This window comes from Erigeron canadensis, chromosome 1 (genome assembly GCF_010389155.1).
Source record: "Erigeron canadensis isolate Cc75 chromosome 1, C_canadensis_v1, whole genome shotgun sequence".
In the NCBI taxonomy this organism is placed as follows: domain Eukaryota; kingdom Viridiplantae; phylum Streptophyta; class Magnoliopsida; order Asterales; family Asteraceae; genus Erigeron; species Erigeron canadensis.
Window position 1 is genome coordinate 37,119,142 of NC_057761.1, and position 19,693 is coordinate 37,138,834.

At 36.0% G+C, this 19,693-nt stretch overlaps 1 protein-coding gene and 1 pseudogene across 1 annotated transcript; one reads left to right on the forward strand and one right to left on the reverse strand.

Annotated features, from left to right (window-relative positions):
* Window positions 1-5,130: 5,130 nt before the first annotated feature.
* On the forward strand, window positions 5,131-5,505 carry LOC122585904 (NADH-ubiquinone oxidoreductase chain 3-like). Its single transcript, XM_043758022.1, has one exon. The coding sequence runs from the start codon at window positions 5,139-5,141 to the stop codon at window positions 5,493-5,495; it is 357 nt and encodes a 118-aa protein (XP_043613957.1). The 5' UTR covers window positions 5,131-5,138; the 3' UTR covers window positions 5,496-5,505.
* Window positions 5,506-10,988: 5,483 nt separating this feature from the next.
* Window positions 10,989-17,563, reverse strand: LOC122585551 (annotated as a pseudogene).
* Between the last annotated feature and the right edge of the window lie 2,130 nt (window positions 17,564-19,693).

Sequence of the window (19,693 nt, forward strand, 5' to 3'; positions counted from 1 at the left end):
TGGTAACCCAAAGCGATATATTATATATTCCCAGACAAAATTCTCAATTGTCTTTCCATTTATTGTTGCCACTGGTTTTGCTTCTACCCATTTTGTGAAATAATCAATAGCCACAATAAGAAACTTTACATTTCCTGGTGCTTTTGGTAGTGGCCCTACTATATCAATTCCCCACTTTGTAAATGGCCATGCAGATGTTACTGACGTCATGTCCTGCTTTGGTAGTCTTGGGACGTTTGCGTGTAGTTGACATGTTTCACAATTTTGCAAAAGCTTGGCTGCGTCTCTATGCATTGATGGCCAAAAATACCCTAGGCGTAGTGCTTTTGTTGCTACTGATCTGGGTCCTGTATGTAGTCCGCAGATTCCTTCATTGATTTCAAAAGCTATTGTCTCTGCCTGTTTGGGTCCCACGCAGCGTAACCATGGGGTCAAAAATGCCTTCTTGTAAAGGTTTCCGTCCATCAACTTGTATTGTGGGGCTTTAATTCTTATTTTCCTTGCTTCGTTTTCGTCCTCTAGCAGTATTCCGCTCACCAAATATTCGGTTATCGGGGTCATCCAGTTTTTTCCTTCTTCTTTAACTAAATCGTGCACCTGTTTCTCATATATGGATCTTTCTTTCAGGACCTCTATTAGTACTTTCTTCCCCAGGTGTTCGAATGTTAATGAGGCTAGCTTGTTAATAGAACTACGCTAACACATTCTGCGGAGGCTGCGAGATATATAAACAGGGTTTCTCCTTTCTTGGGGGATGTCAAGGTGGGGAGTTCTGCTATGTGCTTTTTCATTTGTTCGAATGCTTCGTCGGCCTCCTTTGTCCATTCGAATCCTTTTTTGGCCCCGCAGCTCTTTATCGCCTTGAAAAATGGGAGTTGCCTATCCACTCCTTTTGAGAGAAAACGACTTAATGCTGCGAGTTTTCCGTTTAGGCTTTGCACCTCTTTTACTGTCTTTGGAGCTGGTAATTCGAGTATCTTATTTACCTTAGATGGGTTTGCTTGGATTCCCTTATCTGAGATATAGTATCCTAGGAATTTCCCAATTTCCATTCCAAAAGAGCATTTTTTAGGGTTGAGCTTCATTTTTATCTTTCTTAGTGTGTCGAAGGTTTCTTGGATATCTGCAAATAGTTCTTCCTCCGTTCTGCTTTTGATGACCATGTCGTCTAGTTAGACCTCTAGATAACGCCCAATTTGCTGGTGGAAAGCTTTGTCTACAAGTCGCTGGTAGGTTGCTCCTGCGTTCCTTAGTCTAAATGGCATCTTTGTGTAACAGAATGTTCCTTTGCTTGTGTGAAAAGATGTCTTTTCTTCGTCTTCCTTAGCCATTTGTATTTGATGGTATCCTTTATAGGCGTCTAGGAAACACTTCCATTTATGTTCTGCTAAAGATTTGATTTTCCAATCTATTTCTAGTAACGAATAACAGTCTTTTGGGCATGCCTTATTTATATCTATGAAATCTACACACATTCTCCAGCCTCCCTCTCCTTTCTTTACCATTACCGGGTGATGTGTGAAATCGAGTGATAAAATTTATAGACATGAATTACTAGAAAACTGACTACAACACACTTATGGGCAGTGAACCCGTTCGTATGCAGTATAGTAAACCGGTAAATCCGAGATTGTTCACAAGGACTTTGTTAAGCAATTGTTAAAGTAAAATGATTCAAAAGAAAGAGGGTTTTTATGGCCAAGTTGCCACTTTGCAAAAGTTAGTAAAAAAAAGTCAGTAATCCCTCAGGATTAATCAAAAAGAGAATTTTGGTTGTAATTTATAACTCAAGAGATTTAAAAGTCATCCGTCTTGACCTTGCTTAACAACATGTTAGGATTGCACATTAATGAAGTTCAAATTCAAATTAAGTTGATAAAGATAATCGTGACAAAACAAAGACACAAACTGGTACCACCAACGTTTGTAAAATCATTTAAATCACCTAATTAATCAGTTCCTTTGTAAAAGCTAGTACCACCAACGCTTAAAACAATTTCCCTAACCAACTAGTTTTTTTGACTATCAAATAAACAATTGTACCTATGTGAAGATAACGTGGTACCACCAACCGTTACACAACACGTTGACAAAATAGCTCCTTTTATTAAATGACATTCACTATCATACCATGAACTAATGATAACTGTTTATAGACAAACAAATAATAGAAAATCACATACGTATTTAACTAGTACCACTAACGAAGAACACGCATGCCACCAATATCAAAATAATAATTAATAAGGAGTTAAATCATCAAGATCTCGACACAACGATAATTAAAATCAACTTTGAATTATTAAATTAGTGCAATCCTACATATTGTATCACTTCATCAAGACGGATGATATAAAGTTTAGCTACCATTTCCATTCGTTGAATTGTTGGTCTTCCCAGGAGGAGGTTATATGGTGAGGGTGCTCACACTACGGTGAAATCTAGGGTCTCGATTCGTGCAAACGGAGGGTTCCCCAGGGTGACATCAAGATCTATTTCCCCAGGGGCTATACGCGGTTTCCGGCAAATCCTGCGAGTGGGCCTGTGGGGTTTGTCATTCTTGCCTTTATCACCTTTGGTAATTGCAGGAAGCAATGTTCATATATGATGTCGCATTCGCTTCCGTTATCAATATATACCCTTCGCACCGAAATATCGAATATCTGTGCTTGTATTATCAGTGGGTCTTTGCTGGCTTTTTTGTCTTTCAAAGCGAGAAAACATAGATCACTTGATTGGATTTATGAGTCTTTTGGATCTTTTCGTTTCATGCTTGCTTTGCTAGAATCTATGTCGGCATATATTATTGGGATCTTAGTGTTGAAACAAGGAATCTGAACGTTTTTGTGTGTTTTTTTTTGTGAGAAAATTTTTTTCCGGATTTTAACCTTTTTCGGTAGAGGTTGTGGTGCTGAGTAGCGGTTGTCCCGAGGATGGCGCCAATTGTTTGTATAGCTAATTAGGTTAAGTGATTTGGAGGTGTTTGATGGATTGGACGGCAATTCCCTATTGGTAGGAGTTTTTCTCCCTTGTACGCCAGTTTAGATGTGTTTAGATCTCTTAGGTGGTGTTTGGTTCACTGAATTCTTAACAATTCTTTGGAATTGGAATTTAAATTCCATGCTTTCTTGTGTTTGGTTGGAGAAAACAATGGAATTGGAATTTAGAATTTTCCTTCAAAATCCTTAAAACACAGAATTCACAAATCCTTCATATATCCAATGCAACGTTTCAATTTCAATGGAATTCACACCTTTTGACAAAAAGACCCTTCCTCTCAAAAAATTACAAACATGTTGTTTCTACTTAAACATCGATGTTGTTTATATCATCCTCTTTTCTTGTGAGTGTGAAAGGGAAAATAACTTAGTGTGACTATAATAAATATATCATCCTTTTTTCTTGTTTATAATTGAGATTTGAAATCAATAATATGGTTGAGAATCTTGGAAGACAGAAAAGATGGAGATGACAATGGGTTTGTTGGGAAAACAATTGGGGCCATGTGGTGTAATGGTTTATCAGTATATCATATATCTAGATCTATCCTATTTATGATTTTTATTATTATTATTATTTATTTTTATTTTTATTATATTCATAATTATTTGTTATTGGGATACTTCGTATATATAGGGATTAGTTTCCTCAAATGTAAGAAACTTTGAACGAATGTCTATAGTAGGAAATAACTAAAGTTGTGTGTATTGTCTGTAAACAACTTTGAAATAATGTTTATTGTATCTAAGAATTTCGTTTCAACCAATTAAAATCTGACAAGTGGCACCTGTATATGGTTGCCACGTATGTTTCTTACATATAATAAACATTTTTTCAAGTTACTTACATACAATACACATAACTTTAGTTTTTTCCTACTATAGACATTCGGTCAAAGATAGTTACATTTCAGGAAACTAATCCCTTATATATATATATATATATGTTATAAAGACAAAAATGAAAATGAAACATTATTTTGGAAAATATAACAAGGACTGGAAAGGTGGGATCGAATCCATCCTAAAAAAGAAAGAATTACCCTTCATCTCTTGAGCTCAGTAGGATATACTTGATTCAACTTTCGGTTAGCATGAAAATGCAACTATATGCTTAACGTATTTAGTTCAATGTAGGTCTAGGTAAGGATGTGCTCTCAATTCCCTGTATGTTCAGACTAAACATACCAATAGTCACCAGATTCATATGAGCTACTGAGGAGTAAGCAATGATCTTCTTAAGATCGATCTGTCTTAAAATGGTCAAGGAAGTATATATTATAGCAATCGCGCTTAAAGTATAAATGAAAGGAGTGAAACAAAGTGTCGCTTCAGGAAACATGGGTATTGAAAATCTTAAAAAGCCGGAGGTTCCCAATTTTAAAAGAATTCGCCAAGAAGACGGATCCTGCCGTAGGTGCCTCTACATGAGCTTCGGGTAACCAAATATGAACTGGTACCATAGGCACTTTGACGGCGAAAGAGGCGAAAAAAGCAATCCATAGGCGCCAGTCTTCTTCATCTGGCCGCATTGCATCAATATGGATCAAATAATCCATTGGGTGTACATTCAGAGATGGATAAAATTGTTTTTTACCCTTATTTTTATGTAAAGGATCTAGTAGGTTGGGTAGCTTTTGCTATCTTTTTTACTTAGGAAGGAATATAGTAAGAGACGACTACTTATCCATCATCTTTAATCAATTGATTTAATGTAGGCATCGCTCTTTACTTTTGTTCTTCCCCCCGATTTTTGCCCTATCACCGGTGGTTACTCCCGATCCGAAGAAGTAAGGAAATGAGACGACTCTTTCTTGATCTATATTATAAACAGACCTTCCCCTCCACACCAATCACGAGTCTTTCTCCATTCCTCTCATATATCGTCGTAACGCCCTTAATGCTAGGTTTTGAAAAAGACTTTTTATGTCATTCCCATTTAGGTCCGATTCGGATCCCTCCGTTGTTAGAGATAGTAAAAAGGTATACGAGGAGGAAGAAGGCGCTGGCTGATTGACGTTCGTAGACCCATACTCATCAGAGGTAAAATAGGCACAAGCATAAGAAGCGGTATATTCCGAGGTGTATGCGTTAAGCCAACTACGTGATGAGAATTGGGAAGCAGAGTGGGCTGTGGTGATGTCAGAATTTGCACCTATTTGTATCTATTTAGTGATCAGTCCGCTAGTTTCTTTGATCCCACTCGGTGTTCCTTTTCCATTTGCTTCCAATAGTTCGACCTATCCAGAAAAATTGTCGGCCTACGAATGTGGTTTCGATCCTTTCGGTGATGCCAGAACTCGTTTTGATATACGATTTTATCTTGTTTCTATTTTATTTATTATCCCTGATCCGGAAGTCACCTTTTCCTTTCCTTGGGCAGTACCTCCCAACAAGATTGATCCCTTTGGATCTTGGTCCATGATGGCCTTTTTATTGATTTTGACGATTGGATCTCTCTATGAATGGAAAAGGGGTGCTTCGGATCGGGAGTAACCACTGGTGATAGGGCAAAAATCGGGGGGAAGAACAAAAGTAAAGGGCGATGCCTACATCCACCGATGCAGAAAATGCTCCAGTTTTCCATTATCTTGCCATTTCTTCTTTATTGATTTATATACTCATCATCATCCCGCCAATCCCACCAACGCTTTCTTACTTATCTTATGAGCAAAAAGGGTTCTAAATAATCAGCCCTTTGCATGGCTAGATATCTCCTTAAGCGAGATATCGTTAACTCTAGATAATAAGTGAGAAGAAAAACCCTAGCTTTCTGTCGATCCTTATAGCCTTCATAGATAGAGTAGAGAGAAATGGGAGTAAGCCTTTGGTATTCTGTTCTTATTGCTCAGTTCCTGTCTATCTCTATCTATCAAAATAGACCCTCGCAATCACTATTTTATCTCATGCCTTTCTTCGTTCATGGTTCGATATTCTGGTGTCCTAGGCGTAGAGGAACCACACCAATCCATCCCGAACTTGGTGGTTAAACTCTACTGCGGTGACGTATTTTTGTCATTTGATATTGTATATATAAAAATTATTTTAACTGAATTCCATTAAGTTCTGTCAACCAAACACAAGTCAGAGTTTAAAACTTTCATATTCCAATTCTCTCGCATTCCAATTCCTTTAACAAATTCCAATTCAATCAAAAATATTTTGTGAACCAAACTGCCCTTTAGGGTTTTTCCCGGAGATCTAGTATGTGTTTTTAGGGTTTTTCTCGTAATGAGTATGATGATTATGATTTAGGGTTTCCCCCCCTTTATAGTGGTTTTTCGTGGAGAATAAGTCTCCATACGCGTTCGTTATCTTTGGCAACGATCTCCCTTATTTAAGAAAGTAATATGATCGTATCTCTTTATGTTTATCTTCTTTAATCCGGGTTGTGCAATACCCTGGGTGACCTCTTAGCCTTCCTAGGGTGAAGCTTTATCCTAGGTGACGGTGGATACACCATCAATTACAAGTCAACATGTGACAACCGTCATCTGAGTGTATTTTCCAAAGCACTTTCCGGTCATTTTTAGTTCGTTTCGTTTATGTACGCCTTTGGACTTTAAGACTTTATCATGAAATAAATGGATTTGTGTTTATTTCGGGCTTTATAAGCATTTAGACTTTAGAAAAATTGCACGTGGACTCGAGAATAAGAGGAATACTAGTTGTCTTGTGAAAATGTCAAATTAAGTAAAATACTTAAAATTAAATTAATTAAGGATTTAATAAACAAATATAGACATGTTTATAACCGTTAGAAAGCTATTGAAAGTTACATTCAACTATGTTGATAAAATGAATTTAGGAGTCACGAGTTTTCTTGAATGGTTGAGTCAAACGAGTTTTAATGAGGTCAAAGAAGGTCAAAGTCGGCCAAAGTAGGTTTAGGAAGGAACAAAACCCTACTAACCCTAACCCTAATCCCTCATTTCTCACTTTCCACTCTCACTCTTCTCCCTCTTTCTTTCCCAGCCGTCCCCCTCCCCCTCTCTCCCTCTCAACAAACCACCACCAAACATGATCGATCTTCATCATCTTCTTCTATTTTCATTTAGATTGTGGTAAGAATGGCATAGATCAATGTTTGATTCGGTTGTTCTTCATCAAAAATTAAGATTTTTCGTATATACATCACGGCTATATATATATATCCAAAAAATTCATCTTTGATTATGTATAAATCGACTTTTCTATAAGAAAATATAGATATGGATCCGAAATTTTTCATACTTTATATATATATATATTCGGTTGTATAAACATACCCGAAAATCTTATATATATATCGGAATATTGTATATATATATATATATTTAGATCCGAAATCCTTACAAATATATGAATAAAATTCAGTTTTGGGTATGTATATGAGCATATATGGATCGAAATCTTTCAAAACCGAGAACTATACCCGAAAATTATTGAAATTCGAGATGTATTTGTGTAAGATTCATTAGATACGGAAACTTATACCCGAAATCCTTCAAGATCTGAAGTCCATGTTAATGTCTACATTTGATATGTGCTTTGAATTTTCGGTCCTTTAGAACACGTTTATGAACCGAAAAGTTGATAAAACGAGTCTATATGTGATTTTTCGAGTTGTATGGGTCGTTTTTGCTTAGATGTAGTTTAGATCCGAGTTCTAGTCCCATGTATCACCTTGGAATCTTGTCCTTTTCGATTAGATATAGGCTTGTTGATGATTTTCGGTTCGATCAATGCCGGTCAAAGGGCAGATTACCCTTTTGTCTAAATTGGTCATTTTGGGGAAATTAGAGTTGGATAATTTGGGTTCTTTTGGTAAAAATTGGTTAAGGATTGGTAAAGTCAAAATTAGGGTTTTGGTCAAAGTCAAAATTAAAGTACTTTTGGTCAAATATTAGATTTGGATTTTAATTAATTTGAACCATGTTTAAAATTTAATCCAAATATTTATAATAATGAAATTAATATGGATATTATAAAGACTAATTTAAGTAGACATATATATATACAAGAATTGAAATTGATATGAACATATGTATATATATGAGGATTAAATTTAGCATGGACATATAACTAAATATATATATCCAAAAAGACTTTGTAAAGATTATATAAATTATACATTTCTATAACAGTTATCAATGACTTATCGAACTTAACATATTTTATAATGATATTCCATATAAATATATGATAAGATATAAACATTACGAATGTGACATTATTAAAAGAAGCATTTTACATGGACAATTTATAAGCACAATAAGACTATTATAAATATTATGACATTTGACGAGACATAATGGCATTTCCTAAGACACTAGTATAAGACATGGACTTGTGCAATTAATTAAGTTCTTATGGAGTGACTTGTGAACAATGTAGGACTGTTAGGCAGATAGTGAGCTTGTTTCAAGTGTATCTGACTGTTCGTGTTCTTGTTCGTTGATCTAGGATATTTATACTTGTGCTGTTTTCCGGTGAGTTTCGTAGCTTCTCTTTTTACATGTTTTGGGGTCAAAAGTATACTTGTTCTTTTTAAACAGTTTTGTCGAAATCTGTTTATGTTCAGTATTGAGCCTGTGCGTATAGAGTTACTTATGTCATTTGACGTGCTTCTGTCTTGTTGTATGTATGTGATTATGTGTTTGTTGTTGTGCTTAATGACGTGCTTAATCGACGGGCTTTTTGTGTGTATTGGAGACTTGAGACTTTGAGACTTTGGACTAAGGCAGGTACCGTAAGGCCGGACTTTGAGACATTGAGACATTTGGACTTATTATGGCGTAACTCTGTTCGTTATGTATTGAACTATTACTTGTTTAGGCTTAAAATAATTGACAAAAGACTTATTTCTTTGACTAGACTTTTGACATAAAACCTACGAACTCACCAACCTTTGTGTTGACACATTTTAGTATACTTTTCAGGTACTCAAGCTAATCAGGGATAAAGACTGATATGCTAGGCTTGGATTTCGGAGATTAGTGCTCCGTTAATTATTGTCAGACCTTAAGTCTTCATGCCTTGGTTTATTGCTTTATGCATCTGGTTGTAATAAGCTATTTTAGCATTGTTATGACTTGAACTCATACTTCTGGAAATATATTTATTATATTCTATTTTATTTAGCAGTATCTATGTAATTCCATATCGTGCTGTACTTTTCATGACACCTCATGTTTCCGCCAATGGTGGGGTGTTACAGAATGGTATCAGAGACGTGGTTGTAGAGAATTAGGTGGAAAAGCCTAGACTATAACCTAAGAACCACGTATAGCATTTACGATAGGAATCATAGATGCATTCTAGACGTGCTAATGTCGCTTATATTTTGAGTTCATATCCTGTTTGGACTTATTATCCCTGTGTTTATTTTGATTATGACTATCATTTGGTGACTGTGTGCTTTTGGTGTTATTGTGATTATTTATGTGTATTAGAGCAAGATGAAGTGATGGCGCTAACTAGTATCGCATAGCGATAATCATAGAAAAGTCTGATCAACTGTTCTATGATTACCGCCATGCCTTGCGACAGTTATTGACAACAGTGATTGCACTTGTAGTGAGAGTGTGGTAACTACCCTGGGCTGCTTAAAGGGTGTTGGTTAGGTGGAGGGTTAGCCGCTAGTACACCCTGTATACATACCCGACCAATACCTAGAGAGCATACCAGTACCGTGATCCGACCTTACATTAGATGTACTAGGGGTGTGGAGGGTTAGCCGCTGGTACACCCTGTATACATAAACCACTAGTGCAACTGATGTAGGTGTGAGATTCGGACCACATTTTAACTGCGATTTAGGGTTATTCTCCCGCATGTCACACGGATTAATAATCTAGTACAAAGATACAACAAACCCAACCACCGGCCAAATTAGAATATGTAGGCCTAAGCCATGATCCCTCCATGTTACAAGGTGTCACAGGAAAGAAAATATGTCCCAGCCACAAAAGTTGGTTCTTATATTACCTATATATATATTATATACTAAAAACCATATTTGGTTTTTACAACATATTATGCATAACGTATAACTCCTACTTTACCTTTTTAAAGACTTTCGATACAAGTTTTTTTATGCATAAGCTTGATACAAATGTTATTTTTCTAAACCTATTTTGTTCCTACTATGTAAAAATTCACAAGTCTTTTACTTCCATGTAAGTTTTAAAACATCATCATCATGGAAAAAGCATATGAAGCATGATATGATATATTCCAAGGGGAGAGAGAAAGGAGAGATGACGTGGAATTTTGGACGCCTCCAATGTCAAAGAAGAAAAGAGTTGTTGCTCTTGGTCCCACCTCAACATCAACATAAGCTTTTTGTCTTTATATATATCATCATAATATTAATATATCAAAGTACTATTCTACCAAAAATATATAATTATATAAATTGTGGGTCCCTTGAGAGACATTAATATATAAGGCCTTGCTTCCACAAAAAGTAGGGAACGCCCTTTGATAACTAAGCTGCCACGTGTCGCGAGATGCCTCTAGGAGGAGCCTCAAAGGGAAGCCTTGCTCCTCATAGTCTTAGTGTCTTCATACTCTTCACTTGGTCCATTGAGCAAAGATTTATTTTTTTTTCCAGTTGAAGTACTTTTATTGGTTTTTACAACATCTTATGATAACGTACAACACCTACTTTACCTTTTTAAAGACTTTGGATACAAGTCTTTTATGTATAAGTTTGATACATCATCTATCTAAACAAAAATTACAATTTCATTTTTCTATGCCTATTTTGTTCCTACTATGAAAACATTCGCAAGTCTTTTATTTCTATGTAAGTTTTAAAACATCATCATCATGGATAAAGCGTATGAAGCAGGATATGATACATTAAAGATAATAGATTAATGATAATACATGATGAATAACTTACTTAATCTCATGGATAAAGCGTATGAAGCATGATACGATACATTAAAGATAATACATAATGAATTACTTACTTAATCGGTGTGGCAACGCACAGGTAATAATACTAGTTAACTTTTAAAACAAAAGAAAACATAATGAAAAGTTGAAAACATTAAACAGGCAACACAGAATGACTAAGTCCAGAAACATACATAAAGAGACAAAAACTAATGACAAAATAACATGATGATGACGCACATACCTAAAGTAGCATAAAGCCACTAGCATTTAAAATGTTGATCATATGCTAAAAAAAGCATCTGGGTTTGTATTGCCGTTGTCAGTGTCTTCATACTCTTCACTTGGTCCAATGAGCAAAGATTTAGTTTCTTTTTCAATAGAAGTACTTTTCACCCATGGATAATTGTCAATCATTGATGCCGATATTCCTTCCAACTCTAATGCCACTTCCTTCATGTTAGGCCTTTCTTCTCCTTTAAGGTGTAAGCATCTTTGTGCAAGCCTTGAAACTAGGATGATATCATGAGGAGCTTCCTTTAGTTCCAAATTTTCAACAAGAACATGTAATAGAGTCTCATTTTCTAAAGCAGCTATAAAAGATTTAGTTAAATGCCTTTCTTTCTCTGGTTTATTGAAGTCAACAATCTTTTTTCCGGTCAAAAGTTCCACTAGTACTATTCCAAAACTATAGACGTCGCTCTTTTTGGTGAGCTGACCTGTTTGAAAGTACTCCGGATCCAAATAACCAAGAGTTCCTTGTACCATGGTCGCCAGTTCTTTCTGATCCGTAGGAATTAGCCTTGACGCTCCAAAATCAGCTACTTTGGCTACATAGCTACTATCGATAAGTATATTCATTGGCTTGACATCTCGATGAATGATTGGGACAGATGCTGCAAAGTGTAAATATGAAAGGGCTCCAGCCGTCTCTGTTGTTATTTTCAGCCGGATGTCCCAAGTAATAACCTTCGACTTGGATTCATTGTGAATGTGATCAAAGAGGGTGCCATTTGGAATAAATTCGTAAACTAATGAAGGAACTTCCGTTTCAAGGCAGCAACCAATTAGCTTCACTACATTTCTGTGATTGATTTGGGAAAGGATAAACACTTCATTGATAAATTGATCGACTTGGGTTTGGGTTTGATCTACTACCCTGGACTGTTTTATGGCTACTACTTGTTCATCAGGTAGGATTCCTTTAAATACTGTGCCATAGCCACCCTTTCCAATAATCATGCTCTGATCATAGTTGTTGGTTGCCTTCTCGAGCTCTTTTAATGTGTAGAGCTTAGCTTGAATTTGAGAACCCCCATCCCCAGAAATTCTTTGCTGCAACATTATTCCACCATTTTGCTTAAAAAACTTTTCTCTAAGATTCAAATTCTGACGCCTTTTGAGTCCCACGTATATCCAAGTAAAGAGTAAAAGGAGAAATAAGCCATCAACTGAGGTACCTGCAACAAGAAGCATTGACTTATATATAGTACAATAATAAATTGACTTTTTATAGTATCACGCATAACTCATAAATTAACCATCAGTGACTTTATGATAGAATCTGGAAGTTCGAAACTTTATTGAAAAACACTTAAGCTAACAGGCCCGATTCAAAAGGGGCTAGTCTTTAATACAGGAAGATGAATAGTCGTAAACAAAACCAGACTTAGAAAACTAGAATAGGAAATGAAATATTAAAATATAAAATAATGAAGTTACTAATCCTAAAAATATTAGGGTTGTTAATGGGTTCGTGTTGGTGGGTCAAATATATATGACCCTAACCTGACCCATAAAAAGTTTCAGGTCCGGAATTTCAATCTTGACGTACAACTTGTCAACACCAACCCAGCCCACCAACCAGAAAAATATTGGGGTAATGGGTTGACGGTGTTGAATATTAATTAATTAATCCATGTTCAAGTGTCGTTGTGTTATTAGTTTATGTATTTGGAGTTGTGTTTGTAAAGTTATAAGTTAAGGGGTCTAGTATGTCAAGAATAAAGTTATTAACCGAATGGTAGTTTCAGTTATAAGAAGTTATTTATGGAAGGGTGTGACTCTTAGGAAAAGTCACAATAGTAGTTAATTATGGAAAGTTGTGACCTTTCATGAAGAGTCACAATGGTTAGGAAATTGTCTATAAATAGAAGTGTCTATGTATTGTAAAGGTTAACATAATTCATATATACAAAGTGTTAGTTTGTGTGTGTGAGTTTTGTTCATTAGACATGTTTGATTCGAGCCCGAGATGATCCGAATGGGCCAACAGTGGTATCAGAGCGTCAGAGGCTTGAATCAAACAAGAAGAATCGTTTTGCAAGAGTGCAAGAATGAATCAGATTAAGAGAGACAGAAACAGATTCATAGGAATTGTTTCGGAGAGAAATTGATCAAGAAAAGATCAATAGAGACGGATTGGTTTAGAGAAATCAATCAAGAGAAAACAATTTGATCAAGGCATCAAATTGACAAACAATTCAGGGGAATTGTTTCAGAGAGACGAATTGATCAAGAGAAGATCAATAGAGACGGGTTGATTTAGAGAAATCAATCAAGAGAAGAACAATTTGATCAGGAGTATCAAATTGATAGACAATTCAGCAGAATTGTTCAAGAGAGAAGAATTGACAGACGGTTCAGGGAATCGTCCAAAGAAGAGTTGATCAAGAGACGATCAATAAAAAGATAGACCAATTGATTCAGAGAATCAATTGAAGAAGAACGACCGTGAGCAGCCCGGTCAGAACGTGTTAGGGAACCCACAGACCAACGATTCAGAGGAATTGTTCAGAGAAGAGAAATTGATCAGGAGTAAACCGATCAACAAAAGAAGAACCAATCGAGTGAAGATGGATTCAGAGAAAGTTAGAGAAACCTAGAGGCGATTGATTCAGAGGAATCAATCAAGAGAATATAATTGATAAGGAGATCAACAAAGGCAAATTGATTCAGGGGAATCAATTAAGAATGAAACCGACCGTGAGTAGACCGGTCAAGAAACCCAAAATTCGATTCAGAATAAGCGAGTAAAGAGAAATAGAGGAAGACACGATTTGATCAAGTAGAAATCGAATTAGAGAACTTAAATAGAGAAAGAGACAGAATTGATTTAGTGTGAATCGATTCAAATAAGAGACAGGGACAGTTTTTGATTCAGTCATATGGATTGGATCAAATTCAAGACAACATTCAATCAAAGAAATATTGAATAAAAGCGTAAATGAAGTGAAAGAGGCATACCGTTGAGTGAAGGAGAAACCGCCACCGTTGCGTGCGCTCGCCAAAAAAGAAAGAAGAAAGGATGCAGCCCGTTTTTAAAATCAGTGAAGAGAATTGATTCAGAAATTGGATTCACTATAGAAGAACAATTATAAGTTACAGAAAAGCAAAAGAAAAAAAAGGAAGTAACCTGTTTGTTACTGTTGAAACACGAACGAGAGAGAAGACGGATTGCAGGAGCAATGATAGTGAAGAAAAGAACCACCACCAGCATGCACGTGCAGCGAAAAATCAAAAGCTTCTATGGTTGTTGGGTGGTCGTGAATTAGAGATTAAAAAGGTTGTTGGTGCCATCTTAGACCGATCGTGTATCAGAAATATCAAAGAGAGAACATGGAACCAATTACATTAGTTTGTTGTTTGAAGACCAAAGAGAAATCGGAAGAAGAGAACAGCGGGGGTACAAATTGTTTTGGTGGACCAGAATATTGTGACACCAAAAATAAGGGTTAAGTATCTGGAAGTGTAAGTAACTTTTACATTTTTTCTATTGTGTAAATGTAACTTTCATTTGGTTCATTGTATGTAACTAACCCGTTAAATTTGAACAATTAATGTAAAATTTTTACGTTGACCAATCAAAAACTTTTACGTGGCATCTCATATAGTGTGTCACGTATACACTTTTACATTAATCGTTCAATTTAGCGAGTTAGTTACATACAATGAACCAAAAGAAAGTTACATTCACAATAGAAAAAGTGCAAAAGTTACTTACACCCCCAGATACTAAACCCCCAAAAATAATAAATCTGGAAAAGGATACTTGGGCCTTTAGTCCAAAAGAAAAGTGGGCTCACTTAATAGAATGTTTTTATTTAAACACTGAGGTAAGATCAAGACCCACTACAACATGTTCAAGATAAAGACGATCAAGTTGAAGACATGAAGATGTTGAAGGCATGGATTAATAAATTAAGGGGGAGTGTTGAATAGTAATTCATTAATCCATGTTCAAAGGTCGTTGTGTTATTAGTTTATGTATCTGGAGTTGTGTTTGTAAAGTTATAAGTTAAGGGGTTTAGTATAACAAGAATAAAGTTATTAACCGAATGGTAGTTTCGGTTATAGGAAGTTATTTATGGAAGGGTGTGACTTTTAGGAAAAGTCACAATAGTAGTTAATTATGGAAAGTTGTGACCTTTCATGAAGAGTCACAATGGTTAGGAAATTGTCTATAATTAGCAGTGTCCATGTATTGTAAAAGTTAACATAATTCATATATACAAAGTGTGAATTTGTGTGTGTGAGTTTTGTTCATTAGACATGTTTGATTCGATCCGAGATGATCCGGATGGGCCAACAGACGGGTCGAGTTTCGGGTATGTGGATCAAATAAGTTGATTTCAGGTTATTCGGCTTAATGGGTTAATGGGTCGAGATTTCACAATCTTAACCCGGTTTTTTTCATGTCGAGTTTCGGGTTACATCAAGTATTGACAGTCCCGCAAAATATAGAGCATGTACAGATATTAAATTTAACCCCTTCATTTCAGCCCCTTAATATTGCTCCTGATTGACTGGGCTGTAAACCCAAAATGGATAGTCCAGTAGCTGGATAGGAACAGCCAACAGCTAGATCCAATAACCCAATTGGGCCTATATCAATTCTTCCACCGGGAAATGACTTGCCTCATCCATCAATCTGTACTAGGGATGTGCAAATAACCCGACCCGGCCCGACCCGCGAAAAACCGGCTCGACCCGCGACCCGCGAATGCATGAAAATTGGAACCGTGACCCGGCCCGTGAAGGTACGGGTCGGTTCAGTTTGGGTCGGTCACGGGAGGTTCACGGGTTTCCTTCACTTTTTTTCGGTTTTTGCCTTCACCCAGCCCGGCCCAACCCGACCCGCGTGACCCGTGACCCGCGAATGCAACAAAAGCGTGACCCGTGACCCGGCCCGTTGGGGCTTCGGGCGGGTCGGTTCGGGCCGGTTACGGGTCGGGTGCGGGTCAACGGTTTATTTGCTCATCCCTAATCTGTACGTGGCCTTTACGAATACAAACATAGTGCAATATAGTGTATATAAAACACATTGTGTCAACCGACGAGAACCACGTGAATCAAGTAGTGTAGTGATTCACGCGGTTCTCAATCCATATGAAGGCCAAAGACCAGTCCCTTTGTGATGTGTTTTTTTTTTCTCTCAAATAGACAAGTTTTTTTATACTTTCCAAAAAACATAGATATATGTGTACAAATAGAATTGGACCTGAAATTTGAGGACGGATCAACTGTACATATACTTACATATGGCGATCGCTATAATGAATGATTGCTTTACGGTGCAACCGGATCCACCATTCCTGCCATCTCCAGAGTATCCACTTGGACAAGAACACGTATAATTTCCTATAGTATCCTCGCATTTATGTAGACAAACATCAATTCCTTCCAGCTGACACTCATCAGTGGAGAATTCTGCTGAAAATCAAGCAAGGGGGTCGGAATTATATTATTAGAACTAAATTGAACTTACTTGTGCAGCTATCTTTAATATAAGGATTTCCTTGATAACCTTCAAGGCAGCGACAGCGATATCCGGGACCAGTATAAGCTTGATCACATACGCTGGTGTTTCCTTTACATAAGAAGTTTTGTGTGTCCTGACTTGCGATGCCACAAGTTTCATTCCCGATTGCCCAGTCAAGTAACACTGGCATCCTCTCTACACTTCGAAAATCGAGAAGATTGGTGGAAGAAAAGTTGAAATGGTTGTTCTCTTGGTTAACAAGAAAAGCATGGCTACAAGGGTTAAACTTAGATATATTGGTATGGTTGGTGAAGCTACCTAGGATCATATTAAAAGCGCCCACTCCTTCTGGGATTTTTATTTCGCAACACCCAACCCCCGAGCATGATCCATTTGTGATACGCTGTTTTCATTACAAAGAGAAATGCATCCAGTACCATAAGGCTTACCCCCGCTTGATCCTTGGATATATGCATCGGTGTCACACCCAATGGCGACAAACCTGTTCTTGGTTGATATTCGGAAATCTGACAACGTGAAAGACGGATCAACATTGGATGTGTTCTCGTCTCTTAACCCATTGCTATCGTAACAATCATGAGCAACAAAGGATAGAACCTCAATCTCACTTGTGTTCATTGACAAAGTGTTAAGAATAACATCACCTTCGGTTGTTCCATAGAAAAGTGTGGGCCCATGATCACTATGGGTCCTGTTACAAGTAACAAGAAACTCAGGACTCTGGTAGCATCCTGGACCTGAACCAAAAGGAAATGTTATATTCACATCACCACACGACGTTTCACAATGTGGCCTCTCTTGAGCACTCGCTTTCCCTAAAGATGCCATCATTGTTATGAGTACTACTGCAACTAGTATTTGTAAATGCATGCTTACTTGGCTAAGTTTGTGTGTTTGAAATATGGAAGGCTGAATTACTATGCCACATATTTATATGCAGTGGGGGCATGCATCTTGATATATATATATATATATATGGTTGACCATTTCTTTCTATGCTAGGCCTGTATCATGTCATAGTACGTATGTGTCCTGGTGGTCCTGTTTTCTATGGGTCCTATTTTATTTACACATATAAAATGGAGGTAGGCCGTGTGTTCAATGCCGGATATCCAAAAATCCGGACATTCGAGTTTTGGATATATAACTGAAATTTCGGATATATAAATTTCAATTATCCAAAGTCATATCCCAATTTAAGTAATTACTTTTAATTTTAACAAATATAAATATCTTATAACGGGGACATCTCCTTACAATAGGTATGTTATGTACAAATGTACAAAGAAGTGTTCACTTATATATGTTCACCTACTTCGTAATATGTATAAAGAAGTGTCTCTAAATTACTAAATGGAATTTGAATTCACAAATGTCCAGAAAAGGAAAAGAGGATGTAAACTGCATAAGGCCTCCCAAGTCCCACGACCCAACCTAATGGGCCCAAATTTACCATTGAACTAAAACTCTAAGCCCAACTTTCTTTGTTAATTAACGGCCCAATGTTAGATAAAAATGTTTGCCAGTTTCAACAGGTTATTAGGTTGTACAGATTTGTATAGATCATAAACATAATCATATATCTTCTTAAAAAACTTTCTAACAAGGGTTTTTGTCACATTTTAATTTTTCTAAAAACTCTAGAGCGACTGGGATACTCCTTATCTCTCTATATAACTAAGAGATGATATGTTTTTGTTTAGCTGACAATTATGAGAGCATGCCATGTAGGATTTTTCACTATGTGTAATTTTTTCATTAATTTCCTACTTTTAAGCATCTCTTATATTCCGAATCATTTATCCTAATCATCATTAATTAATAAAATAAATAAAAAGTAAAAAGTCGTAACATGAAGTCGGCTGCAATGTATTTGTGTAGATATATCTATTTTTTTAAACATATTCTTGACAAAGATAAAGATATTTTCATTCTCGATTTATATTTAGTATATTACACACGATATTCATCTATAAATTATAAATTATAAATTATATACTATATTTAATACTTAAATTTATATTTATACGTTGTATACATTTATACTATATTTTTAATGAAAATTATCTTTCAATGCCTCCTATAATCACTATATTAAGGAATTGTCATATTGAGTTGTTCACATTGTTACAAGTATAATGATGCTTTTATAGTTTAAACTTTGTCTTTTAATAATCCATATAAAAGATTATTAATTTTCAAATGTGGTTATTTCTTACATTATATTTACTAGCAATTTACCCGCGTAGTGTGGCGGCGGTGGTAGTAGCGACAATGTGGTATTAGCGACGGTGGTTGGTAGTTGTGGTGGCGTGACGGAGGTGGTGGTGGTGTGGCTATTATTGTAAAATAATTAATTTAAAATGGGTAGTGTAGTTATTTTGAAAGTTGAAGAGTATATGTTGTAAATTATTAAATTAAAAGTATTATAGGTATTTTAAGTTGGGGTGTTTAAATTAATGAATTAAAAAGAGAGATTTAATTAATTCATTAAGGTAGAATAATCATTTTGCATGAGACATTTTTATGAGATAGAGTATTAAAAGGTGTTAAGAGAGATAATGTGATAATTTTTATAAAGTAGTTATTTACACTATCAGTTTGTCCCATACATCGCATAGGTTTAATCTAGTTAGTTATTATTTGAAATTTATGTAATAAATGATTTATTTATATTTACGTTTTGATATAAAATTTGTTGCAATAGAAAATCAAAACTTTTTGTAATATTTTCTGGCTCAAAAGCACATGAAGGAAAAGAAATTGTGGACCATACCAAATGTTTACTTTTTTTTTTTGGGTTGCTAAATACAGCTTTAAGGGCTGTGTTTAAAGTATATAAATTGTTTGTACATTAGACTTAGTCTGTGGCATCTCAACATAATAAGTGTCTGGAGTCTCGACCTTCTTCTCAGAGATGCATAAGTTCACCAAGTTAATTCTTGTTTGTTAACAAAATCGGTGAACGGGTCATTCCATTGTGAATTTTCACCGAATAACAGAAACCAGCGGCTTGGTCTTGAAA